The sequence below is a fragment of the Lepisosteus oculatus genome, chromosome 11 (assembly GCF_040954835.1).
Source record: "Lepisosteus oculatus isolate fLepOcu1 chromosome 11, fLepOcu1.hap2, whole genome shotgun sequence".
Lineage (NCBI taxonomy): Eukaryota > Metazoa > Chordata > Actinopteri > Semionotiformes > Lepisosteidae > Lepisosteus > Lepisosteus oculatus.
The window spans coordinates 41074279-41101560 of NC_090706.1; the positions used below are offsets into that span (position 1 = coordinate 41074279).

Genomic DNA, 27282 nt, shown 5'->3' on the forward strand with positions numbered 1-27282 from the left:
CACCCGTCCTGCCCAAGTGCCGCGCCGCGCAGTCTCGCGCTCGGGTCAGTTTAACGCAGGCGCGAGGAGCTAGGGGAGTGTAGCCACGCTTGTGGAAGCCGGAGGTTTGGAAAAAAAAAAGGTAACAATAATACTAGTATTCGACGGAGAACTGAGGTATTTTTTTGTTGAAGTAACTTATTAAGAAGCTTAAGCTCTTCGTGACGCTCGTTCTGCGCGTTGTGTCCCGCCTGTGAGGGTATTTGCTGGGCCCGGGTCTCCGGCCGGCGCGGCGCGGCCTGCGGTTCCTTTTGTCTGGGTCTCCGAGCGGGCGAGCGAGGCCTCCCGCGGATTAACTCGACAGAGCCGGCGCTGCCTGGCCCGGGAGCCCGCCCGTGGGGCGGATTTCGGTGGTGAGAGAGCGCCCGGGTCGAGTAATCCCTCCCGATCGGGCGGTATCTGCCCTGCCAGTGCGGCGGCTGGCGCGGTGTCCGTGGATCTAAAATGTCGGCGCTGGGAGCCAGATGGCCTACCGCCCCGTCGGCCCGCCCGCCCGCCCGCAGCACCGCGGAGCCGGCGTGGTCTGGCACGGGTACTCGGGGTGTGTGAGGCAGCGCTGCCCTTCCACGACCCTGTTAGGAGCGAGGATACCGGCCTCGGTTTGTAATCGGCGGGGCTGCCTTTATAGAGCAACCGGCTTCAGAAACCGGATGAAGACGCCGTGCCGTGTTCTGTTCTCCCATCCCCCTCCCTCTGATGCTTATCCGGGAATTGTCTGCTTTCAGAGGTTGAATTTTCTCTCCGGCGCGCCGTGCATGAACCCCATGCGGAAGCCTGGGCCCGGTTCGGGGGCCCCGGTGCGGCTCGGCTCGGTTCCGTGGCCCGAGGGCACCGAGTGCTCCTGGCGCCAATCGCGTGTCCGGGGGTGTTGCACGTTACCTCGGTGTAACTAGTTTTAATCGTCGCAAAGAGTAGCACAGCCTCGCTGTGCTCTGTGGAATTCGCCAAAAAGTGTAAAGATTAATAGTTTATTCGCTTGTTGGAACCGGCCAAAAACGCACAAAACTTTTTTTTTGTTGGGGGGGGGTGGGTGGTCAGAGCTACCTCGCCTTTGGAGAAATACGGCATCTCCGAGTTGGTGAACGGGGAAGCGGTTCACGTCTCTTTACTGGTTTGATCGAAACGTACCGAGCGACGCGAAGAGGAAACCGAAAGCGTTGTGAAAACTCTGAAACCTGCGGTTTCCTGTTCTGTCCTTGGCTAAGTTGTCGCATGTTGTAAAACACCTCTCTGTGCCGTGACTGTGGCAGTGTTGAGCCGCTGAAGCCGAGTCAGTTTGTACTTCAGGAACGGTAGTGTTACTGATAAGAGAGCCGCGTTCAAAACAGCAGTATTGATCGGTGTGTTTTTCCTGCGGTGTGATCCTTGAACCGTGCCTCGGGGCACGTCGCGGCGGGGTTCAGGGTAGGAGCCCGAGGTGTGGGCTCCATGCGCACGCAGGTGGGGGATCTCCTCTCTCGGTTGAAACTGCATGTGTGTGTTTCAGACAGCGCTGCACAGACACCGTCTCGGAGCGAGCCATGGCTGAAGGCGAGGGATTCGTGGTGCGCGTTCGGGGGCTGCCCTGGTCGTGCTCGGTCGAAGAGGTCCAGAGGTTTTTCTCAGGTAAGAAGTCTCCGCCAGTGCAGTTTGTCTCATCTTCATTCCTTTGGGTACATTATCCTGGATAAAGGCATCGCTGTAATGCGATTATTCCACAGTGCAGTGACAGTCTTAAAGCATTACTGCATCTGAATAGGTCGGGCATTTCAAATACAAAATTTAGGAAAATGTAAACGCCTTTTGTGGTTTGCATGGTTCGTAGGCCTGCTGCCACCTGTGTGTTTCAAAAGTGAACGCCTCCCTTTCAGATTGCAAAATTGCGAACGATTCGAATGGCATCCACTTCACCTACACCAGAGAGGGCAGGCCAAGTGGAGAAGCGTTTGTAGAGCTGGAGACGGATGAGGACTTGAAAATTGCCGTTAAGAAAGATAGGGAGACGATGGGACACAGATACGTTGAAGGTAAGGGGCCGCGTTTCATCTTTTTCGTCATAGACTGAAATATGAACATGGTTTGGGGCTCAAATACGGAATCCTAAGATATTTTTCTAATGGGTTGGTAACTTTTTCACATTTCAGTGTTCAAATCAAATAATGTTGAAATGGACTGGGTTCTGAAACACACTGGTCCCAACTGCCCTGAGTCTGCTGGGGATGGACTGGTGCGACTCAGAGGGCTTCCCTTTGGCTGCAGCAAAGAAGAAATAGTTCAGTTTTTCTCAGGTGCGTTACATGCAGTTTCTTTTTTAGCCTCACGACCTTTTGTGTATTTTGAATGTTTTCCGTTTTATGCAGCTTCTAATACCGCATGTGGTTATACTCCGTTAGAGAGAGAACATGTTTGTAATATTGCAGCATTTGTTGTAAGCATTTTCATTGTTTAACCCCCCCCCCCCATCGATTTTAAATGTAAAAGTGGGTCTTGAGGGAACGATCCAAAAAGCTCCATCCAGTGGGTGAGTTTGCAGCCTGTGTTCGGAGAGCTGTTCCTCTGGCCGTTTCTTTTTGGATCCCTTGTGCGGGCCCGTTTCCTGCAGGCCATCAGTTTCCTGCTTGATCTACACCTGGCGGCTCAAGTTTTAACACTGGAGGGTCCGTTTTCTCTTTAAATGTCCGGGAGTTTTAGGCAAGCCACCTGCAGGGGGGGGGTAATGAGGAGCCCTATTAAATGTTCTTCCGTGTGGGCTTGTGTGCTGTACCTCATTTTCGTTATGTCCCAATGCAGTTATCGTCCGAGAGCGTCTGGTATGTATGATGCATTAAGTAAACGTTGTGATTGGGCATGTGATTTAATATGTCCCCTGCTGGGGTTATTTGTCCTTGGGTTGAAGGGTTGGAAATCGTGCCAAATGGGATAACATTGCCGGTGGACTTCCAGGGGAGGAGTACGGGGGAGGCCTTCGTGCAGTTTGCTTCACAGGATATAGCTGAAAAGGCTCTAAAGAAACACAAGGAAAGAATAGGGCACAGGTGGGGATGGATGGTTGGATGGCTAAGTCGCTTTTCTTATGGTATACATTCAAAATCACTGGAACACACACACAGACACAAACAAGATATTCACAGCCTTTTGTGGGAGAAAGTCCAAGATATTCTTTTTTTTTCCCCACAAATAAGCCATACTTAATATTTCTTTTACCTAGAGCTGAGCAGTAGATTGAATTTTAACACGTGTAGGACAGATCTGAGCATGGAGTGTCGTTCTTTCAATGTTTACCATCTCCTGAATTGGGGATGGCTGTGGTCTCTAAATGTTAGTGATTTAGAGGTACACAGGATGTGAGGAACTTGCTGAAATAACCAGACAGGCAAATGTTTTCCTCCTTTAAAAGACTAATCTGCAGCTCTGAATCTGTATATTCCTTAAAGCTAAACTGTGGTCCCCCTCACAAGTCCTCAATTACTCAGGCAGTGTAACATTCATCTTCATGCCGTTTTTTTGCATTGAGTTTGATGTACGGGAATGAGGTTTGGACAGGTGTCATATGTTAGTTTGGCCTGGTTCTGTGAAGCCCATGTCCCTTAGAGCAGTTCCATTTGGCCCTAGTGATGATGGGAGTGTGATGGAGCTGTACTGTCAGCAGTGCCCACAAGAGGGTGCTCACTGCTTTAAGGAGAAGGTCAGCCACTGTGTGCTCTTCGCGCAGAATGCTTCCCTCCTCATCCCGTTTGAACGTGCACCACAGTTTCCTCTCTGTGGTGCCGTTTTTACGATGGCTGTGTGGAGAAGCCATTTTACGATGGTGTAGCCTGTGCTCAGGGCATGTAGGACAGAAACACTGTTTGTTTCTGTAAAGATTTTATAGTTAAATGTTCTCTAATATTACTTGGGCAAAAGACATATCACACATGTGTTTTGTTGGTGCCAGTTAATTTGCCACCAAGGGGTTTCACATCGGGGTTGTTTGTATGGATAAATGAACTCGAGAAATTCTGTTTCAGCCTTAGTGATTGACTGATGTGGTCAAACATATGCTTTTGTTCTACTTGATTTATGTTTCACGCAATGCCCGACGGTGTAATATCTGTATTGGCATAAACGTGAACATTACAAGAGTATGTACTGTTGCACTGCCTGAGTAACTGCTAGCTCCTGATGTGGGAGTAGTGAGGATAGTGTGATGTTCCACTCCAAGTAAAAGCCAGCGATGGTGATGCTCAGCACTGTCTTGACATGACATAATCTCAGGGACACACAATTCACAATGACTGCTGCATCAAGCAATGGGACAGCCTGGACCCTGCTACTAGAGGTAACATGTGGACTGGGCAAGTGTGTACTGCACCTGGTGTAACATCTCTGTACTGGTTCAAGTGTAGGATGCAATAGTCACTAAGGGAGTATGGCATTGATATAACATGCAAAAGATGATGCTTAGGATTTCCAGGTAACCATAAGAAAAGTCTTATTTTTTTATTGCAAAACCTTCAAATCTTATTCAAAACAATGCCAAGATATGACACCTTAAAGAGATTTGTTTGCAGAGTCAGTGTAATTCTGACTTTGCACGTCCTGCACTCCTTGAGAAGTAAATTCTAATTCATGTAAAATCTTTAAAGTGCCTTTCAAAACCAGGATTGAAAGGAATTTTTTTGCACCTTTTAATTCCAAGAAGGCTGTGCACAAAAATTACTCTCTTAAAGACAGAAGACTTTAAAGATTTTTAAAATACATTCCTGTTAAATGTTGGCATTCATAATTTTGGACTTTTGTGACCATAGTGTAAAGACTCTGCCCCTTGCTTGTTGCTAAATGCCCACTAATTTGTCTTGTGCGGTCTTAGGTATATTGAGATTTTCAAGAGCAGCCGGGCGGAGGTCCGTACCCACTATGAGCCTCCGCGCAAGGCCATGGGCATGCAGCGCCCTGGGCCCTACGACCGGCCGGGGGGCGGGAGGGGCTACACCAACATGGGCCGCGGCGGCTCGTTCGACCGGATGCGCCGGGGAGGCTACGGCGGCGGTAAGCGGCTGTTTCACGGGAAAGCGCTCCCGTTTTTCCCAGAGGATAGTCGGCCTCCGGGGGGGTGGGGGTGGTGGTTCAGTTCCGGGGTGGCACTGCGGCGGAGAGCTGCTCTTGCACAGCGCTGCATGGTGCAGGGGCTCGTTGTGCCTCGGCTTCTCGTGAAGGCGTAAGTCATTCTGATTTTTGCGTTGGCGTGAGCGCCTGTAGTGTCGTGGCCAGGGTTTCAACAGCTGGGAATCTCAATGGTGGAATCTCCCGCACTGCCTTGTTTTTCCAGGGGCTGGTTGTTGGTAGTTAGAACAGGTGCTTAGAATTGGATCGGCTAAACATTTGCTTAACAAGGCTTCTGTGCCTTTTGTAATGCTAACATTACTGTTGCAAGTGTTTTGACGGCTGGTATCTAGACCAGTATTTTTTTTTAAAGCTGATGACTCTTGTTTTTCAGGCTATGGTAGTTATGATGACTACAATGGATACAGTGATGGCTATGGTTTTGGCTCCGACCAGCGGTTTGGACGAGGTACTGAAGGCATGTTAAACCTTTTTTACTATATTCATGCCTTTGGTTACCACTAATAGTCAAGACTTCTCAGTTGTTCTGCTTAGACTCGCAGGCTACAGCCTTTTTTTTAATTAAACCGAGGGGGTGCTAGGCAGATGGTTTGTAGGACCACGAGAGGAGGTTTTCTTGTTTTTTCCTGATGATTTGTGAAGGCACCTGGGGCTCTTCCATAATCTTCCTCTCCTTCCTCTTTGTTGTAGGGGTGTCGGACGGCCGCTATGGCGATGGGAGTTCCACATTCCAGAGCACGACGGGCCACTGCGTGCACATGAGGGGTCTGCCCTACAGGGCCACAGAGACCGACATCTACAACGTAAGTGCCTGTCCTCGGCGACAGGGAACACGACAGGCCGGCTCTTCTGTCCGTCTGTTTTCGGGTTTAGGGGTGTACAGCTGATGCACTCCTGTGCTGTCATTTATTTTCCCGTATTAAGGATGGGGAAACAAGACTCGGATTTGGGCTCATCTTTTCTAGTTAACCTCAATGTAGAACTGCAAGGTTAAAATAGCGAAATGCTTTTTGCTGCTGCCATTCGGTTTGAGTAAAAATGCAGGTTTTGAGATTAGTCAGCACTGGAAGCTTTCTCACCTTAACATCGCAGGCCCCTCTACAGAACCTCAAAGTATCACCCAGTCGTTATCCCCTCTGCAGTTAGAGACATCTTTTCTCATCTTGCTCTGAGGTGTCGGTCCTAGATTGTGGGTGCCTGAGGAGGAAGCACAGCTCATTAACCCTTCAGTTTTGAGTGTAATGAAATGGAGTGTGGATTCTTTTGTGTACTCGTGTAATCGTGTTGTTTCGGGAAATCTTGGGTCGGAGCTGGAAGTGTGAAAGGTGAAGCTCATCGTTCCTTCCTCTCTCCTTCCCAGTTTTTTTCCCCGCTGAACCCAGTGAGAGTTCACATCGAGATTGGCCCGGATGGCCGAGTGACAGGAGAGGCTGATGTGGAGTTTGCAACACATGAGGATGCTGTGGCTGCCATGTCTAAAGACAAAGCAAACATGCGTAAGTCTGCCAGGCTGTGCCTCAGCACTGTCAGAGCAGAAACCACTGAAATATACTAAATATTTTAGTTTATGGTGTTTAAACCCTTCAGTTTTTGGGCTAGTGTATTATGATGGTAGCTAATTTCCCTTTACTGGAGTACTTTGTAAAGTGTGTGAAATGAGTGCAAGTGGGGGTATTATTAGTTCTGCAGATAACCCTGTCCTTTGACTTCCTTCTGTGTTTTCCTCTTTCAGAACACCGCTATGTAGAGCTGTTCCTGAATTCCACAGCTGGGGGTAATAATGGAGCTTATGGAAGCCAGATGATGGGGGCAATGGGTAAGTTGTTCTGCACCGTCTCCCTGCGTGTTCATCCTTTGGGAAAAAAAAACGCTGACCAATTAAATGTGTTAAAATACGAGCTGTGCAAATCGTTTGACTAATTTCAGTTTTATTCTGTACTTATACTCTCACAAAGTATGATTTGGCCGTTGTAACAAGTGTTGTTTGTGGAACGTACTGCATTTGGAGTTCTTTACACCTGGATTTGCAGAAGCCATTTGAGTCAAATACCTTGATTAAGGGTCCTGAGCCCAACCCAGTTTTCCACACTGCTGGACTGAAGACTTTATCAGCCCTCAACCTTCTCATCATACACTCCTTCCACTCAGTCCTTCTTGTGCTTTTGCAAATCTTTGCAGTACTTCGCATTGTTAAATCTTACAGGCATCTTCCTGTTTCAGAATCTGTTCCCTTTAGCTTTGGACCCCTTAAGAATTTTGCTGCTGGTCAGTTGTGGTTTTGTGTAGACAGAACGGTTTGTTTTTACCACCGTGACTTTCTGAGACTCAGTCAGCGCAGTGGGAAGCACGGTCAGAGCACCGTGCCGCTCACTAACGACGGACTGCTCTTCCTCTGCAGCAAACCAGTCTACTTACGGCCCCAGTAACCAGCAGATGGGCGGCGGATACACAGGGGGCTACAGCAGCCAAGCAAGTATTGGCGGCTACGGTGAGTACAGTGAGTGTCGACTCTCTTCTTCTTTGGGGCGGGGATGGGGTCGAGTTAGAAACATACAGCTCATGTAAAAGCAGTTACTAGTAGGTAGAGCAAGTTCGGTTCACAGGTCAAAACAGAGCCATGTGTACTGTACTGTTGTACTTAAAGGAGTAATTTCGTTTTTTATCATCCAGCATTTAAGATCTGGTTTTAAAAATCCTTCGCCCACCCACACCTGAACATCAGGCTAGCTTTGACTAGGTTTCTGGGATGTGCAATGTCCAGTATCTGTTGTGAGGCTCTGCGGTCAGTGGCAGATGCCCAGTGCGGTCAACCCCCGCACCTGTGAGGCTGTTCCACGTTTGTACTCGTGCTAATGATGAGTGCTTCGTTATAAACAGGCTTGGCAGGATTCTTTTCGCTGTCATTGTTACGGATATCCGTGCTTGCTGGGAAGCGAGTCTGCAAGTTCAAATTTGAGCATTAGTTGGAAGTAATTGGGGCATTGAACTTTTGTTGGAAAAAAAGACTCCCGTAAGATTCCTGTTCTCCTCTTTTCTGTTAGAACACTTAATGTGCCAGTAGTTACAGTCGAGATCATCTGTTCATGTAGTTTATGCACAGGTATTTTAACACTTTAATTGCCCCAATCACAGATAACTCTTAATTATCCAAATGGGTTATTTTCTTGAAATGAATTAAAATGTTTTTATCATGTGTTCACTGGTGGATGTGTAAACCCATTATTTCTTTCAGTTTTTATTTTGCTGTTTTTCACAAGCTTTTGATCACTTATTTGGCATAAGGTCAGATCTGTAATCTCTGATCTGTAATTCTAGATTGTCATGGGTGAGAAGTGCTCATTTGCACCAGACTCCAACCATGTGTGATGCCTTGAAAAGAAAAAATGGGTGAAATGTCCCCAGTCCTTCTTGTGTAACAGTAACAGCAGTCATAAATATCTGGAACCAGGAGAATATTCTTAGTTGCAAATAGACACCTGCTTAAGGCAAGAGTTTTACAGACAATTAGCTTTCTTTACTTTTTTGCCCCCCCGTCTTACGTATTGTTGGGACCATAATGTGCCAGCATAGCAATGGAAATGTTTGCATGAGGAAAAGAAACAGTTACTGGTGATTGCATCCTCCCAAGCCTAGTTATAAAGGAGTACTCTGGTGACTAAGGGGCAGTACACACTGAGCACAGACCTGTGCATGCTGAGTGTGTTTTGGCCATGTACGTCTAAATTGAAAAGTTATTTTGGAGGTACACAAACCTTTCCTTCTGTGCTACCGCTTTGCAACTTCTCTCAAATGCAGGCCTGGACATTAAACATATCTATGACGTAGCGTGCCATAAAAACGAACCTTCCGTCGAAAGCTATTGGCCGGCAAATCCACAACAACATGATTGGTCCGCTATCCTAACGTCAGCCGGAACAAACACATTGCAGGAAGCAAATCCGGGGACGACTCAAATGCAACATCCTATTACAGTGATTGCACAAAAACGCCCTTCTCATATCTAAGAGCAGAACTGCACCATTACCTCAGACGGCAAGTGTTTTCCCATTGCTCGTTTCTATGGGAGTTTTCAGCCCCCTGTTTTTTTTACAACATTTAGTTGTCTGTTTAGTTTTGCCATAACTGCATTTCTTAATTGTTTAACCCAGATGTTATCTGTAATGCTTTGCCCTGATTTCCCTCTCCCCCGTTATCCTGGGAGTTCTAGTTTCTCGCTCCTGCTCGATTTTGGTTTTCCTCTAGCAAAACAAGCAGTGACCCAGTAGGTTTTCTGGGAGTCTTGAGTGCTGGCTTTCAAAGTGTAATGACTGATCTGGAGAAACCGCTAACCGCAGGATGCGCTGCACAGCTCCTCACCCTTGAGTGCCATAACCCTGCGGGCGTTGTGGGTGTCCTCAAAGAAACGTGAGAAATCTGCAGAATTGGTCCAAATAGAGCTCTTAATGAGCGGAAAGACAAGACACCAGGGTCCTTCAAGGAGGAGAGCTGTGAAGACGGGTCCTGCACCAGTCTGTTTTGCAGCCCTTACCATTTCATGCGCTCCTGAAATTGCCGGATGCACTTGCATTCCCAGTTAAGATTGCCCCAGACTTATGCAGGGCTGGACCCCTAACTTGTGGCATTTGATGCCTGTCTAGAAATCCCTGTGTCCCCCTAGATTGTAAGAAGCACTAAAGTATATCTAGTAAGCTATTCTGATAGGATGCGTACTTCATGGGGCGAGTGTAATTTCTCTTCTGCGAGGAAACCATGCAGCGCCAGGGGCTCGGAGAATCCTGAAGCTCCCGTTTTGTTCTCCTGTTAGGTAATCAAAGTGGGATGAGCAGCAGCTACTACGGAAGTGGAAACCGCGGCTCCATGGGGATGAACGGGATGGGCGGAATGTCGAACAGCATGAACATGAGCGGAGGGTGGGGAATGTAACCCCTCCGTGGGTGTTGGGAAGGGGGGGGGGGAGTGGGGATCCTGTACAAATTTAATTTTCTACTTCAACATGGAGACTTTGGAGCTGCAATAACAGATTAGTTGGTTTGCTTTCTGGACGTGGAGATCGGGGTTGTCAAATCACTGAAATGTTATTTCCAGGTTGGTAGACGGTCTAGACAGAAACAGCCCCTGGGATGTCGCTCTCAGACCTGTGTGTATGATTTTTGATTTCCTTCTCTTCTCTTCCGTTTGTATGTACTTTTTAAGTTGCTGTAGAGAATTTTCTCCGTAAACAGAAAGGCCAGAGGCCTGAACTAGGGTCTAGAGTGAGCGCAATTTGAGAAGCTGTTCCTTATGTTGTTTTTTTGAATGCATGAACCAACATGCTTTTGTAAATATGATGAAGATATGACTGCTGTTTTCAGTTCTGAAGCTGCAAGGATTTCCAGCCATTTCCATTTTCCTGAGGTCTAAGACCTTGCATTGGTGTGAACCTGGGTTTTTATATTGTCGAAGAGCATGTTTGAGTTGCTTTTTTTAAAATTAGTGGAAGTTACCTTACAACGCAATACAAAGCAACATTTTAAACCTTTTCTTTTGTGATGGAAGTACGATTCTATTGCATTGTGATCCTTTGTTTGTGATTCTGTATTGCGCAGAATAAATAAACTTGTTACACTGTGGTTAACTTGGACTGAGTGTTGTTTTTTTGAGAGTTGGCACGGGCAGCTGTGTTTTAAATGCATCACCACTACAAATAGAAGTTCACACTGTATTACATAAAGGCATTTATTAAATCCTGAACAGGTTGCTGAACAAACATGATATAAAACATCTAGATACAAAAGTAGTCAAAGCATGCCTAACATTTGAGAAGATGGCTTAAATTAGTCTTACGACTATTCTCAACAAGCCTGCTACAGCTATCCATTAAAAAGCTTGCAACTGATATGTGTAATTTACATAATAGACAATTTAGATTGAAAAGGAAAGGTTTCCCCTTAATCCCTGGATCAATATATAATTTCTCACTTAAAGCAGCTCAATTGGGGTTTATGGTTGGGTAAAGTTGCAGAAAAATTTATCTACTTGGTGAAAGCTGCAATGGCATAAGACTGACATTAATAAAATTCAGAAATTAGATTTCTGCTCCCTTTTGTACTATTGGAAAACTAGCATAGACTAAAATGCATTTCTGCTGATTTTGCAGATTTCATATGGCTGTACTATGACAGTTTAAAATTACAAGCATCAATTTAATTAGTTAAGCATAGTCTGGAGCACTTTAAAAGTAGCTTGATCGGGAACATTACCTGAACTTTAAAAGCGTTTTTTTGTCGAGGTTTCTGTAGTTCCAAAGTAGAAAAGGAGGAAGCCCTTGCAATCGATGGGGTAAAACAAAAATACATCCAGTACTTATGTTGGACGATGAACCCAGAGCTGAATGAATTTCAGAATTGGACTGACTTTCTAATTTTTTTTAAAGTCCTGCAGGAACTTTTATTATAGGTTTGCACTTGTAAAACCTTAGCAAGCTGGGTGACAGCACTTCTGATTATCAGAGTAGAACCATCAGTTTCTGATCTGCAACCCACTCTCCAAAGAGCCAGTAGGTGGAATGAGGATGTAGAGCTACTGTACTATTATGCTGTAACAGGAAACTCAGGCATCCGGTGCTGAATGAGATCTGAAGGAGGTCGAGGACATGACTCACCTACACGGCAATACCTGGTTCTCTACAGTCTCTAATGTCCCAAGTTTCTTTTGGTTCACTTGTGAGTGTCTTTTTACCCACTTCGAGAGATCTCATTCAGGAACAGGCTCCTTCTCTATCTCCCCACTCATTCCACCACCTGTTTTAAACCTCAACTCCCGCCACCAGATTAAATCAAAAAGAAACTTAAAATGGATTTAGTCAATTGTGTTCTAAATTGTCAAAGCACAAACATTACGAACTCAAAAGTTTATACTTATGTAAATTTGTCTTGTAATGCAACCTAGATTACAATAGCAGTTTCAGTTGGACTCAGTTGGGTATTTGCTAATTAGTCTGAGCCTCACCCTAGCTCGGCAGCTCAATCCAGACTCCCACAGACCTTCACCTACAAGCTTTCTGAAGCTGAAAGGGGTCAGTTTTCTTTCGCAGAATTATATTAGACTCCGCCTTATACATCAACAGAAACCAGATCACTGAGAGGCTGCTCCTGTAGTTCTACAGCTCAGTTTTCAAATATGAAACAAAATATTTAAAAGCCGTGTTTTATGATACAGATTATTTTTTAAGTGAAGGCACAGTAACTGCATAAGTGATAAGAATATTTAACAGTCAGATTCCCAAGTAAATGACATTCAGAATGCACACTATGATGTTTAAGTGCAGTGTGTGGCAGGAAAAACCTAAATAAAAAGCAAGGTGCAAATGAAACTGGCGACTGCTCATCAGAAGTCAAATACTGTAAACTTCTGTACTTTAGTCGTTAGACAAAGTACATCTACCTACTTAAGCTCATATTGTTAGTTCTCCCAATTGTAATCAAGAGGTATAAACCACATGTTCTTGAGATTCCTGTACAAGAAACACAGAGGGGATGTGCACAGGTGCCGCGGCGGTCAGGAGCCCGTAGAGCACCTCTGCAGCAACAGCGTGTGGCAGGTGTCACACACGCGCACGGGGCGGGGGTAGGAGGGCAGGGCCAGCTCGTTGCTGGAGCAGCTGCTGCAGTAGATGTCTCCGCAGTTCCGGCAGTGATGCTGCGGAGGAAAAGATCCTTTTTTAATACAAAAGGAAGCAAGTTATGCCAATCAAGCAAGTTTTTTTTAAGTCTGAAGACAGGAGTGCCTGTGCTGCTCTTGCAGGTGTTTGCTCCCTGGGGGTGGGGCCAACTCACCTTTCGGCGGGAAATGGAAAACTCCTTCTGGCACTGTTTGCACTGTGTAGCTTCATCATCCTTTAACCAAGCTTGGCCCTGCAAGACCAAACACAATGTTGCTGTTCTCCATCCAGTGCAACAGCCCTGCCAGCACTGCACTCACTCAATGAGCCAAGTGAAAAGGTTCATTCTAAACGTGCTCTGCGCTGGGGGGAAAGATGTACCCGACGCTGCAGAGCAATCACACTGACCAGTATTATCAACACGAACCCTGTATACGTTTAGAGGCGTTTCTAAACTTAAAACAACCGTTATTTTAGCATGGAAGTGTGGAAATGGAAATGTTTGGGTGCAAAACATCAACCGTTTGTTTTCTTTTAAGAAAGGCCCCTTCGTAAGAAAACTCATTTCCAAGATTCGGCTGACCTGCGCTGCGCCTTCTTGCACCCTGAGATCTCCCCGACTGCACTGGCCCCTGCCGTTTGCAAGAAGGGCTGAAGGGCACAGCTTTCCCTCCCCCCCCCCTGGCAGGGCCCGCGCGTCTCTCAACACACTACAGCATTAGCGGAACAAGGAGGAAGATGCTGCCGAGATGAGGTCTGCATACCTTCAGTGCTTTGTTGACTTCCTTGAAGTCCTCCATCTTTAATTTAGACCTAAAGACAGGAGCAAGAGCACAGTCAAATCACCAGCCCAGGAGCCTGTTGGGAAGGTGGCGATCAGGACAGGCGCGCTGGCGGCGGGGACCAGCCTGTGGGGGCGCGTGGGAAGGCGGGGTACCCACTGGCTGAGGTGGAGCCCCATCTCCTGCAGGGCCTGCTCCTGTTCCTCACACGTCTTCTGCAGCTGCTGCTTCTCCCTCCTCATCTCCAGCAGCTCCTGCACGAAGCCAACAGCCCGTCACCCTCACTCCCATCACCCTGCGGGCTCGCACACTGTCCAGGACAAGCCTGATCGCACATTACAGCCATTTCACTAACCTTCTTCACAAAGGTCATTAAAAGCATGGGTGATCGCTCTGTATTACTGAAGGGTTAATACCATGTAAGTGGGAAAGGGCAGCAAATCTAGTCTGTGTTTGCAGGACACCAAGCCCAGGAAGATCATGAAAGGGACAGGCGAAGCCCTTCCCTGGTACCCCCTCTGAGACTTGTGTCTTGTGACTTGCCCATCTCCCGCCAGGCCCCACCCCCAGACTCCGCCCATCTCCCCCGGCAGGCCCCACCCTCCCAGACTCCGCCCATCTCCCACCGGTAGGCCCCACCCTCCCAGACTCCGCCCATCTCCCACCGGTAGGCCCCACCCTCCCAGACCCCGCCCATCTCCCCCGGTAGGCCCCACCCTCCCAGACCCCGCCCATCTCCCGCCAGGCCACACCCTCCCAGACCCCGCCCATCTCCCAGCAGGCCACACCCTCCCAGACCCCGCCCATGTCCCACCAGGCCTCACCCTCCCAAACTCCGCCCATGTCCCACCAGGCCTCACCCTCCCAAACTCCGCCCATCTCCGTCCAGGCCCCACCCATCTCCGCCCAGGCCCCACCCATCTCCTGCCAGGCCCCACCCATCTCCTGCCAGGCCCCACCCAGACCCCAGCCAGCCACCGCCCAGCCCCATCCTCTGCTGCCTCCTGGTGGAGAGGCCTGAAGTTCTCCTGGCTGGCCGGCGCAGGCGGAGGTGCTCACTGACCTTCTGCAGGCCGTCCAGCTGCTGCAGCTGCGTGCGGAGCTGCGTGCTGGTGTCCTTCTCCCTCTGTAGCTCCCTCTGCAGGCCCTGCCGCTGCTCCTTCTCACTCTTCAGCTCCGACTCCAGCCCCAGTCTGAGAGGAGAGAGCGTACAGTCTGCCGGGGACAGTAGACATAGCTGGCGCAACACAACCCAGCCTGTGCTTTATTTCCCCACTCACTCCAAACGCCAAGACAAGGACACTATATGGCTGCCCATCCCATAATTCCCCTCCAGTCTACGGCAAGCCAACCACCCAAAAGACACAACCGAGAACCTGCAGCGTGCCTGGCTCTTGGCAGACCAGCAGCTCCTTTGATTTCCTGCAGCCTCCCAAAGCTCACAAGAGACCGTGAGACGGTTTCCACTCCTGTGCGATACAGTATCATGAGATTTTTAATATCGGCCGTTATACTATAAACCGCATGGAACACGCATCACTTTTTATCCCAAACTATCCCAGGAGGAGACCCGCTTTGTGCAACACTGAAGCGCAGCCCCAGGAGAAGCTGCTTCACCAACAAATTTTAGGGAGGCCAGATTGGGATTTACTTAGAACACAAGTTATAACATCCCTACCATTTCAAAGATGTGCCACAGGACTTTTAAAGACTAAGTACTCAGGACCTCGTTGAACATCTCATCCAAAAGGGCAGCACCATCCATAGTGCCTGTCCTGGGATACTGCTCTAGTGGGAAGAGCACCACCTACAGGCTCACAGTTTCAGTGGAGGTCTCCCATCCCGGGACCGGTGCGGCCCAGCTGGACTGGCTCCTGACATCAGGCCAGGCAGTGGACACGCTTCTAGCCCCTGGCTGGCGCTGCAGTGCTCTGCTGCCCTTCCTGATGGAGGGATTCGGGCTCTTTCACTTCTCGCGACCTTCCGAAGCCCAGAACGGACAGCGACGCCTGCAGGGTCTGCACTGCGCCTACGCTCCCGAGGCCTCCGTGAGGCGCTGCGCCCGGGGGTGCCCGCGGGGACGACGCCGGCCTCCTTACCGCAGCCGGTCCAGGTCCGCCAGCTGCCGCTGCAGCGCGTCCACGCGGCCCTCCAGCTCCAGCCGGGCGCTGCGCTGCTGCTCGTCCGCCTGCCTCCGCGCCGCCTCCGAGCTTTGCAGCCTGTGGGCGAGAGCGGCCGGTCTGGGTCACTGCAGCCCTGTGACGCACGACTGCTTCAGGGTTACAGAGCGCTGTGGCAGCTCCGAGCTCCAGGATCTGGGGTGGCTGCAGCACTCCAGGGCCCAGGGGGGCCTTGCAGGTGGCTCAGGATTCAGACTCAAACGCAGGCTCATCTCTGGACACCCTGCTGCCTCCCGGGACTCGCTCCGGCCCCCCCTGACTGACCCCGCCCTGCTGCGCCTGCCCTCACATTACCTCTCCTCCATCTGCTGCATGGTGGAGACCATCTGGTTCATCTTCTCCTCCAGCTGGGCCGCCTCCTCGCCCTTCCTCTGCACCTCCTGACCGGTATTCTGGGGGGAGACAAGACACAGGGGATGAAACAGGTCTGCAGAGACACGTGCTGGTCAGAGCACCCCTGCCCACTGTGACCTGCACCCTGGGAGTCTGGGCACGGACAGCCACCATGCCGGAGCTCGGGGAGCGCAGCAGGCTGGTGGCATGGTCCAAGCAGGCGGGGTGCAATAAGAAAAATAAGGGAAGGGTACCTGTGCCTTGTGGAACATCTGCAGGTTGAGGGTCTTGACCTGGTCCAGCTGCTGCCTCAGAGCCACCAGGGTGTCCTGCTTCTCATGGGTGTCCTTCTCTAGCAGCTTCATGGCCACCTCCATCTCCTGCTTCAGCCCCACCTGCAGCTGCAGCTCCTTCTCCAGCTCCTGCACACGCACAGACACACGGTCAGAGGTCAGGGGTCAGACCAGGGCACAAGAAGGCCACCGCAGCTGACCCCAGTTCGAAAGTTGCGTCCGTACCGAGAGACCAACGGACCACCAAGCCCAGGGTGAAAAGGGGGAAGAGGGTTTTATCTGGGTAGTACAACTTCAAAAGGGCAGGAGGAAACCTGCCCATGGAAACAGGAATGGAAGTGAAAAACAGATGAGATAAAAACTGGAGGCACCTCTGTAGAGGTGAGGGGGGCATTGTGAGACACAGCATTATGAGTCAGGGTTTCCAAGGAGGCAAAAAATTGCAATGATTCAGGGGAAATATGCTATTTAAACTCTGACCTTTTCACGTCAATCTTAGTAGAAGAACTGTCTGCTTCACTTATATACGGTCAAAGCAAACGTCTTCAGATGGTTCTGTGTCTGAAGACAAACGTTGAGTGCCATGTAATTTCCCGTAACTCCCAGCGGAGTTTTCCCCAAGTGTTTTCAGACTAAACTTCCGCTCCGTGTGGAAGCTCGCTCAAGAGGAGCACTCCGAGGATTCCTCACAGGGAAAGCCACAGGTCAACCAAAGCTCGCAAGGCGGACCGAATGTCTCCGAGTGCCACGCTTCACTTCCTCTCCAGGTGTGAGGCAGCTCCTTCAGGGTGACCACACTGCTCGCAGTCAGGCAATCTCCGGCACACTGCCCCTTTCTACTCGGCTCTCCGACCACGAGGCGGAGGGGTGCGAGGCTGACCTGGCGAATCCTGCGCTCCTCCTTGTACTGTTTCCACACCTCGTTGTACATCTCGTCCAGGCCCTGTCGCGACTGGCGGTAAGTCTGCAGCTCCACCTCGCTGTCCTGCCTCGTCACCTGCGAACACGGCCGCCCAGCCACAAGCGGTCAGCGGTCGGGCCGGCGGGTCTGGGAGACCGCGCGGGCGGACGAGCAGTCAGCGGTCGGGCCGGCGAGTCTGGGAGACCGCGCGGGCGGACGAGCAGTCAGCGGTCGGGCCGGCGAGTCTGGGAGACCGCGCGGGCGGACGAGCGGTCAGCGGTCGGGCCGGCGAGTCTGGGAGACCGCGCGGGCGGACGAGCAGTCAGCGGTCGGGCTGGCGAGTCTGGGAGACCGCGCGGGCGGACGAGCGGCGGGCGTCACTCACCTCCACCTTCCTCTCACTGCTCTGTCTGATGGTTTCATTCTCCTGCTTCAGCTGCTCCTGCTCCTCCCTGAGCGCGTGGATCCTGTCCGTGGCTGCGGTCAGCTAAGAACGAGCAGGACACCCCGCGTCACAAAGCCGAATTCTGGCCCCAGCAGTGACGGGACTCTTCTGAACCCCACTCACACGGCCCAAGCAGACACCCTACTACTTTCAAAGCAACCAGGAACTGGGGACTCAAAACCCCTTATTTATTCTTCACACAGGACCACTCCTGCACAGAAAGAAGGTGCCGTTTCTAACTGTCCTGTCATGAAAGCTTGATGACAGGAACGGACGGATTAACAGCTCTAGCTATTGGATGAACTGATATGACTTTCCCTTTTTCCCCCCACACTTTTTCCTTTCACTACTACTACCTGCACCAGTCCGTGCAGGAGTGGGCACTTGAACACTTGCTGCCCTCACCTCCTCTATGAGCTTGGAGTTGGTCTTCTCCAGCGAGTCCATCTTGGCTTGCAGGTCCGTCACCGTGCAGCTGCAGAGAGGTCCAGGCATTACTGACGCCCACCCACTCCAAAGTCTCGTTTTCATTCAGGGTGTTATTTTTCATACCCAAAAAAAGACTGCACCACACTGCTTCCATGCTCTGCAGCAGAGCGAAGTTTCAAAATATGAAATAACATGAACACAAATTAACACCGAGAAAGCCTGCAGTCGTTAGGATAAGAAAATATTTTGGGGATATTATAGTCTCTGAGATGTGGGGTGCTTTAATTAGCATCTCTAAACCTTCCCTGTGTGCTTGAGTGTGTGTGACCTGGGAGAGAAACTGCTCGTTAGAGAAGGGCCCAGTGTCTAGGCCAAACTCCCCTCTGCACAATCAGACCTCCCCCAAGTTCCCCCTTGATTCAGCTGATGAACCGCCGCCCCTCGGCGCACAGTGTGGAGACACAGGGAGGCCTACCTCAAGTGCCGATTCAACTCTTCAATGTAGTGCTTCTGGTCCAGAATGGCTGTGATTTTTCCATCTCTGAAAAAGCACAAACAAAATCTTTAGATGGGTCATCTGCTTTTCTCTGCTGCTCTGTCCGATTTGTGTTTCATTATCTCAGCGCCACCGGTGTCAAAGGTCATCCTCAACCCCTTTTCTTTTTGTACATTAGAATTGCTCATCATCGTTTGGTTACACCCTCTGAGTCCAGAACAGCCAGCTAAGAGTTTTTCAAACCTTGGCTCTCTGATGCCTCACAAGAAGAATGAGGAACAAGGAAGTTTCAACAGACTCTTCCAGCTCATCCATCTTTGAGCCACTAGTATTTGAACACGTCTCAGGCAGCACAGGCGCATCAATCAGCACTGACTGGAGGAGAGGAGTGCTCCTCACCACCTGTCAGAATGACTCAGGCATCACCAAGAGATCCGAGTGCCTGATCCCAACACTAACAGCTGGAGCAGCGCTCGGCTACTGGAGAGCCCTTGCTACAGCCAGCTGGTGACATGACCCAGTCTCGAACCCAAGCTCAGCCTGCACTTGGGAGGGGGTGTTCTGACATTTTAGAGGACGTTACAGACAAGAAAAAAAAAAAGGTTTGTATCTGGTTTGCGAAGGGGTGTTACCCCAGTGTCCCGGCCAAATTTCCTGCTGGCCTTTCCCAATCCTTTTAATTGGAGGTGGTGGTGGAGGGGAGTCCCCCTTACCTGTAAAGCGCTTTGAGTGGAACGTCCAGAAAAGCGCAGTATAAATGTAAGGAATTATCACTTCATTCTTTTCTTAAAATCAGAAAGGAAAGAAGAAACATGTTTTTCAGCCTTGGAGGTCAAAGCACAAGGAGCCCCTCCTCGGGAAGCCGACGCCCTGCGTGACGCCCCCTGCGTGAGTGACGCCCTGCGTGAGTGACGCCCTGCGTGAGTGACGCCCTGCGTGAGTGACGCCCTGCGGTCGGTCGGCTGAACACAAGTTACACAGAGCAGAAGGACAGAACTCCGAGAGCAGCTGGAGAACAGGAAGCCGCCTGCCGCGGGCCCCTCGGGTCACTTACTCCCTCTGGCTCTCGCTCTGCGGGTCCTTCAGGTACAGCGAGAAGTCGATCACCCCCACCTGCAACAGCAACAGCAGGCACAGGCGTCGGACATCAGCGGCACACGAAGCAGCTGGAGCCCCGCCCCCCGACAGGGCAGCTGGAGCCCCGCCCCCCGACAGGGCAGCTGGAGCCCCGCCCCCCGACAGGGCAGCTGGAGCCCCGCCCCCCGACAGGGCAGCTGGAGCCCCGCCCTTCAGTCACTGGCATTACAAAAGGGCCACAAATCACTGATCGCTCCAGCTGGAACTGCACTGTATTCTGCTCCGAGCCGCCCCTGTTCTCTGTTGCACAGGAAAATGTATTTTAGCACCTAACAAGTCGGCAACGCAAGCCAGGACCCACGACAGCAGCAGATCTCTTCTAGGCAGGACAAAGACGCCATGCGTTAGTGCTGCCCCACCAGTCTGAACGGTGTAATAACAGAAGATTTGGGCCGAATTCCAGGCGTTTTCTAATGCAGGACACTACTGGCGTGGAGCGCACACGCAGCAGAGATTCCCCAGCTCTCGGCAGGAGATTGCAGGAGTGGGTTTTCAAAGGGCACAGTGGTGCTCATCTCCGTCACCCGGCACATTGGAAGCAGTGAACTCTGCCTTGACTGAGCTGTGTTTCCGGCACAGAGCGGCCTTCACCACGGTACGCTGCCCTGCCTCACTGGAACCCTGACGGGGCGTCCCGCTCTCTGGGGGCGTGAGCTCGCCTGCCCTGCGCTGCGCTGTCCTTGCACCTTGTGCTTCTGGGTCAGCCTCTGGATTTTCACAAGCCTCAGCGGGAATAAGCAGCTTCCCGATTCCAGAGGGATGTCCGAGTGACCCCCACACGCTGGTGTGAGCACCACCCAGGTTCCACCTCCTGAGCCCCGTCAACGGGCGGCAGAAGCTGGGCAGCCCAGGCGCTCCTGGGGTGACTGAGGATCAAGCAAGGACCCATGTCAGCGGAGCAAGGAGAGGACCTCTGCAGCTGTACGCGTTTCGGGAGGTTAAGGTCCCCACAGGCAGGGGGGACCAAGGAGAGAGGCTGGGAGTTTGGGCAGGACCCGTAAGAAAGAGCCCTGTGGCCCAGGAAGCAAGCGCACCTGCGAGTCCAGGTCCTCCCCCTTCAGGCAGAGGTTGGCGTCGATGACGTTGAGCCCCACCAGCATCCCCACGATCACCGAGCCCTCCTCCTCCAGCAGCAGTGCGCCTGGCTCGTAGAACTCGCTGCACAGACACACACACACGCAGCCCTGAGAGCCCTTCTCCTGCCCCTACAGACACACCGGCGCACTGCGCCAGCACAAACAGACTGGCTGGACGTCTCAGGACTGGAACTGCAAGGCTATTTTTATATTTCGGGGTTAGACCGAATCGGCACTGATGAGTGCATTTCAGACCGCAATGAAAGTGAAATGTACACAATCGCATGTTAAACTCCAACTTACATCACAATATAGACCAAATTTCCAGATATGCGCAGCGCCATGTGCTGCGATTTAGAATGAGGCAACAAATCTTCTGGTGATGTGACTCAGCCTTATTACACTGTAAACAAGGCGGTTTTGCTGACAAATACTACTTACTTCAGTATTTCCTGCTTTTCTATTAACGTCCAACTCTGCATACAGATCACGTTGGAACATTTCTGCAGTGAAATATCTGCTGCACAACCTGTACTTATTCACCCGTACATCACAGTACATTAGTCATCGCAGAGACTAGTGAGCAGGAAGGGCTGCCTCACGCCGCAATTCGTGGGAACTCGAAGACGAGTTTGTGACAACATGGCGACTTACAGTACTTTCACAAAGTTTATGAATTCTGAAGTAAGAACAAATTTGTGATTTTTTTTTAAATAATGTCAATGGATTCATTTTGTTACCAACCTCTAATAACCCATCTGAGAAATTGGGACTGCAGTTCCCCTTTAAAGATAAGGAGCAGAAATCTGAACTAATTCTGAGACTGGGCTCACCTCAGGAGGTCCTTGTGATCCAGCAGAGCCTTCAGGTAGTCGGCCATTTTCTTCTGCATGAGCGCCAGGCAGAGCCAGGCCCGGGCCCTGCCCACAAACGTCCTGGGACAGATGGGCACAGCGTGAGTCACACCCGGCTACCACAGGTCTGCCCAGCACATCTAACGCTGGGACTTGTTTCCTAGAAATGCAATGGGCTTACAACAGGACACAACTGGAAGCGGTCTTTCCACCTTTTTGTAACCGATGCCTTTTCATGGTGGCCACGAGCTCAGACAGACATGGAAAACCACTTGCTCTGAGCAAGAGGGAAGCACGATGTGACAAAGCACAAAGGGCGATCAAGTTCAACTGTAACAGGGAAATGATTGCCACTAAACAATACTCATTTTTATACTGGTTGACTCAGCATGCATTTTTATACAAGAATCTGCTTTATTCTTTAATAGGGGGCAGCTCGCTCTGCCCTGCTCCATTACACACTCGCTACTGCCAGGGCTTTGGTTTCTTAGCCGATTATTCGCAGAAACAACAGAGCAATGACGAGGCTGGTTGCAATGCAGCGCTGCAGTGGAATAAGCACTGCGTCAGGGTAGTCTACTGTACAATCACCGGCGACTTGTCTGCTCAATTCCTCTCCCTCCTGCTCCAGTTCCTAACCCACAGGTGAAATCACACAGCCGCCCAGTTAAATCTTTTGCTTTTCTTTCTTCAGCAGCTGGGAGGGGACTGGACTTCAAGCAACCCGCGCACCTTTACTAGGGCCACCTGAAATCGGCATCAGGTGTTAGGAACTGGACTGGGTTTAAAGGGAAGAAGCGAGCAGCTGCTGAGAGCCGAGCTGAAGAGGGGAGCGGACAGCGCGCCGACAGGGAGCAGGCAGCCTGTCTCCATCAGCGCGAGCTGCAGGTGCCACTGACAGCCACCGGCTGGAATCCTGCCCGGCTGGCTACGTGCTTCCTGCTCCTCATCCTACCGTGCCCACAAGCTTCAAGACCGGAGAGCCGGAATACGCACTTCAGCCCCGGCAAATCTCTGGCGCTGATGGCAATGTCAGCCGACTCCGGGCACAGCTTCTCCACCAGCTCCAGGGGGCCCCAGATGGACTTGTTCTGCCCGATGAAGGGTTTCCTGGCTGGCAGGGGGAGAGCAGAGCGAGAGTCAGACTAAAGGGGTTAAAACGCCTCGCTCCCTCGTTCTGCTTTAACCGTGATCCAGGGAATTCCACTGGACCCTACCAAATCGCTCATTTTCTTTCCAAGAGAAAAAATAATCATTTTCAGTAAAAGTTCCAACATTAGATTAACATAAGCAGGCACCAGCGGGGTAGGAGCAGTAAAGCATGAACTGACAACACACAGTAATTGGTCAACCATGCATGTACTTTGACTTGCATGCAAAGAAATTAGGAGCAATATGGCTCATTTCCCCAAAACACAATCTGTACTGTCACACAAACACAAACACCGGTCGGTACTTCCTGCTTTTCCATTAACATCTCCTGAGAAGGGGCTGATGTTTCCCTCATCCTTGTGCTTCACTGCAGCGACACACTCATCATCTTCACTCATGCCGGACCAGAGACAGTGCTGCCAACCCTGGGGGATACCCCCCGTGTCTACTCTGGGGCTGGGGCTGTGTGTAAGCGCCCTGAAGAAAGAGTGGCTTGTTCAAGGGCAGGCAAGCTGGCCATGGGCCAGGGACTCGGAGTCTTTGTTCTCCTGGCTTTTTCAAAGTGGCAATTAGGCAATAAAAATCCTAAATATGAGGCAGCAACAGGCCTGCCGAAGCAGCAGAATTGGTTATTCATTGTCGTGGTGAATCACTAAAATTCCTATCAAGTCAAACTCCCAAAGGAACTTCAAAGGCTATAGATCAAGCAGGAAAATAGAGCAATTGTAGACGCAAACTGCTTGACCCTGACCTGGACATGAGACCACTCCTTTCAAACTGTGGAAAACTGCTTGCAAAAGAGACAGAAAAAAATCAGACTGGCTGAACTGGCATGACCTCACTGCAAGCGGACCTCCAGCATGAACAAGCCAGATGAATACAAGCCAGATGAATACAATATTGTATTCATGCATCTGGGCCTCTGAAGAATGTGCCATCAGAACCCAGGGGGCAAAGCTACTTGAAAGGGAGCTGTAAACGACCGCTGTGCATCAGAGCCGGTGCACCTCCGTGTGGACATCGGTGAGGAAGGGCCGAGCTGACCGCCCTCGGGCAGACCGGGCTGGGCAGAGGAGGGTTCTGGCCGGGCTCTCACCTCGCAGGCCGTGCTTGAGGCAGTGCTCCAGCACCACGAAGAACTGCTGCAGGGGGGGGTAGTCCGAGTCGAGGGAGCGGCCCAGGCTCAGCGCCGACTGGATCAGCACCTTCACGCTCAGCTTCATCATGTTCAGCAGGTTGCTCCGCTCCACCGCCAGGGCGTCCCTGCCTGCGGAGGAAAGACCATCGCACACCTCTCACAACGCAGCCCGCTGCGCACAGGGCAAGGAGCCCACAGCTCCTTCTTGACAGTTCATTTATCTTGCTAAGCACTACAGCCTGGTACGAAGACATGTGCTGGTTTGGTTCGTCTCCTGTTCTCCACCCCTCTGCGTTCGCTTCTAATAAAAGAGCAACTGTCATAATAAGAAATAAACATCTGCAAAGAATGAGCTGCACAGAATACAGAGCAGAGTTACTTTCTTCACAGAAATCTTAAGTGGAACTGAAATGTTCAGAGGTCAGCGAGTGACGCACCCTGCACGGGTACAGATACAGTCGCCAGCGTGTGACACATGGGGAGCTGGTTGGTGGCAGTGTCAGAACTGGACTCTCAGTCGCTGCAGGACACGGAAGGAAGGGAACTGCAGATGCCCACCACTTTGAGACGGGAACTGCTGATTTATGGGCGATGGGGAAAAAAAATTCTCCTGACTGAACAGCGTCATACGACCTGAAAATAAAAGCTTCCTATGTGAACTAGATTTCGACAAAACCTCACTTAAGCAATACTGAAATTAAAACCCACACAGAGCTGGCGACACAAATTCTGTAAATATGTGAACCCTCGGAAGGATTGTCTCTTTATACACAGAAATAGTTGTCAGTCAGAAGCAGAAGCATAATCTCATTACTGGGGTCTAGAATGTCAAAGTCCAAAATATAATGAGACATATTATAAAACCAAACAAATAATATTTGTCCCAACACTCATAAGTTTTTAAAGCCTCTCAGTATTGCACAACAAAAACCTCTCCTCTGAACTAAGATGGCTAATCTCCGTTTAGCAGAAGTAGATCACACGTTTCCTGGAAGAAGAACGCAATCTACCGTCTACCAGAGAAAGACATTATTTCTTTTTTTTATCTGAATTTGAAAAGCAAACTGAAAGGAACTAAATTTCATTCATCCATCGGACACATTCCATACTGTTATTCTGTCTCTTTTCTGGTTCTGCTCCAAACTTGCTACAAAGAGATGAAGAACTCAAATACTCGCCATGTTAAGACCTAGAATGGTCTACTACCTCATGATGGGAATCAGTCGCCCCCGTTAACAATGCAGCTACGCGTGTGTGGCTCTGCACCTGTGCAGCTTGAGCTTAACTGGCGAACTGGACGGCCTTCAAGCACGCAGACAGAGCGCAGCACTGGGCCTTTCAAGCTCAGACGTTCTCCCGCAGGCAGATGAGCAACACACCCTTCGTCTCGGGGCTGAGCCGATCACAAGGAGCATCGCCTTTACAAACTCCAGTGTGCGACTCCAGCGGCTCACAACAGCCTTTCACTCTCCACGGTAGTGAGATTCACACCGCTAACCACCCGACACCTCCACATCTGGGGCGTTTAAGGACACAGGGAACAGTCCCTGTCAGCCTTTCAGACCGGAGACGAGCGTCACACTGCAGATCCAGCACACATCCACAGCCATGCTCCGACACTCTGCCAGCACTTCCATTACTTCCAGCCCTTCCCAGCGCAGCTCCTGGCCGCCGGATGAGCCAGCATTGAGGGCGACTGTAGCCTATAGACCTGCGTTTGACTAAACCAGCAGTAGGGACCGTCACCCCGGTTTGAGACCATTAAACCACGTCACTGCAAACGAAAAGGAATTTGCTGGTAGTTCTACTGGGGACTATCTGAAGTCAGAACCACTGCACTGTATGCTCCTCAGCCCTAAACCTGCCAGACTGTCCTGTAAAACGTGCCTGGAAATATCATGGAAAAAGCCTAAAATGAGATCTGGAAAAGAGGAACTGTGACCATCACACGCCCTTGCAGTCACACCTCACTGTGTCATGACTTGAGCAGTGAGCAGCTATGCATGAGCTCCACTGAAACGTCTTTCTTGAAACTGCCCGCACCGGAGCGGTGAGCGTGACTTGATTTCCCGAACACTGGGAAACTTTCAGGACGCATAAAACCGATCGCACCATGTAGGCGTGCGCATTGTTCAGGAGCCTTGAATCCTGAGGTTCCGTTTCGAGAAAAGCGCACTCTGCCCCTGCGTGGCCCGAACACGCGGGGTGCGCGGGCAGGTCCGCGGCTCGTGCCCTCCCAGCGCCACGGCTGCAGACGCGCTGACGTCAACGAGTGAGCTTACCTGCGCAGGTACATCCGGACACACAACAACCGCACGGGCGACGTGCCGAAAACAAGACAGAAGCACAGAAAATCAGAGCAGGGAGCTACTTTACTCCGGCAGGGCAAGCTCCACCACCAAAGTTTCATCGGGTCGGCCAGCTGAAGTTTTTAGCTAGACAGGTGTCCGGCGATTCGGTGCAGTAACTAAAACGCAACTTTCACCGAAGGCGAGCAAGACGCAACGTCTGCGTTTCGCGCACAGAATGAAGCAACAGTTGGGAATACCTGGTTTAGGAGTGTGCCCGTCATTGCTGGCCGGGTGCGGCTTGGATGACAGCACCCCAGCAGCAGACGCGGCCCCTCTCAGAGCGCTGCTGTGGCTGACGGTACTGGACAGGCTCTCCGTCGCCCTCCTGGCCAGCGACAAAATCGGAGCCGACCAGCCGCCGTCCGGCGGGGGCTTCTCTTTCTGCTCCTCCTGAGGGCTGCCGACTGCACTCTCCGGTACACCTTCCAAAACTTCGAAGTCCTCCTTATCCTGGTCCCCCGCTCCGGTGTCAACACACCTGGCGTCTGCCTCCATCTTCAAAACATGTGACGCCAGGCCGAAGCAAACGAGCTAAGGGGAGGGCAGCGAGCAGACCTGAGCAATCGAACCCCGCTGGCTCGTCAGCTGGGGCTGATCCGTGGTCTCGAGAGCTCCGAATTCTGGCTCGCGCTCTGTCGGGTGGGAGCAACTCTCGCGCCTCCGTCTTGGTGGTGGTGGGGGGGGGGGGTTCACACACACGTCACACACACGTCACAAGGTGCAAAAGCACAGATCAATCATCTAATAAACTCATAATAATTCCTGGGGAGGACACAGCCAACAAGATACAAGACACACAGAAAAAAAAACGTCATGTCAAGACATATCGTATGACACAGAGACAATAGGTATGGCAAATGTTAAAGCGCGCATTAAAAAAAGAGAAATAAATTGGGATGTTAAATGAATAAACAAAGATTGCACGAGAAAGTCACCCATGAAGCTATATACTGAT

The 27282-nt window shown here is 50.8% G+C and overlaps 2 protein-coding genes across 11 annotated transcripts; one reads left to right on the forward strand and one right to left on the reverse strand.

The window, feature by feature from the left end:
- The first annotated feature begins 22 nt into the window (after positions 1-22).
- On the forward strand, positions 23-10735 carry hnrnph1l (heterogeneous nuclear ribonucleoprotein H1, like). 9 transcript variants are annotated; one of them, XM_015349868.2, is made up of 13 exons: positions 23-121; positions 1526-1644; positions 1890-2045; positions 2163-2306; positions 2915-3053; positions 4868-5046; positions 5495-5578; positions 5812-5924; positions 6482-6617; positions 6854-6937; positions 7520-7618; positions 8917-9153; positions 9926-10016. In XM_015349868.2, the coding sequence occupies exons 2-12, from the start codon at positions 1560-1562 to the stop codon at positions 9123-9125; spliced, it is 1428 nt and encodes a 475-aa protein (XP_015205354.1). In that variant the 5' UTR covers positions 23-121; positions 1526-1559; the 3' UTR covers positions 9126-9153; positions 9926-10016. The 9 variants fall into 9 exon arrangements, with proteins under 9 accessions (XP_015205354.1, XP_015205357.1, XP_015205358.1 ...); XM_015349871.2 differs by having other exon boundaries at positions 7520-7609; XM_015349872.2 differs by having other exon boundaries at positions 5495-5569.
- An 87-nt stretch (positions 10736-10822) lies between these two features.
- rufy1 (RUN and FYVE domain containing 1) lies at positions 10823-26990 on the reverse strand. 2 transcript variants are annotated; one of them, XM_069195357.1, is made up of 18 exons: positions 26525-26990; positions 23935-24105; positions 22683-22800; positions 21666-21767; positions 20791-20914; positions 19674-19732; positions 18599-18664; positions 18100-18169; positions 17635-17736; positions 17229-17345; positions 16310-16477; positions 16017-16114; positions 15642-15761; positions 14606-14735; positions 13702-13796; positions 13525-13573; positions 12936-13013; positions 10823-12798 (listed from the first exon to the last, which is right to left on the reverse strand). In XM_069195357.1, the coding sequence occupies exons 1-18, from the start codon at positions 26820-26822 to the stop codon at positions 12658-12660; spliced, it is 2106 nt and encodes a 701-aa protein (XP_069051458.1). In that variant the 5' UTR covers positions 26823-26990; the 3' UTR covers positions 10823-12657. The 2 variants fall into 2 exon arrangements, with proteins under 2 accessions (XP_069051458.1, XP_069051459.1); XM_069195358.1 differs by lacking the exon at positions 17229-17345.
- Positions 26991-27282: the final 292 nt, after the last annotated feature.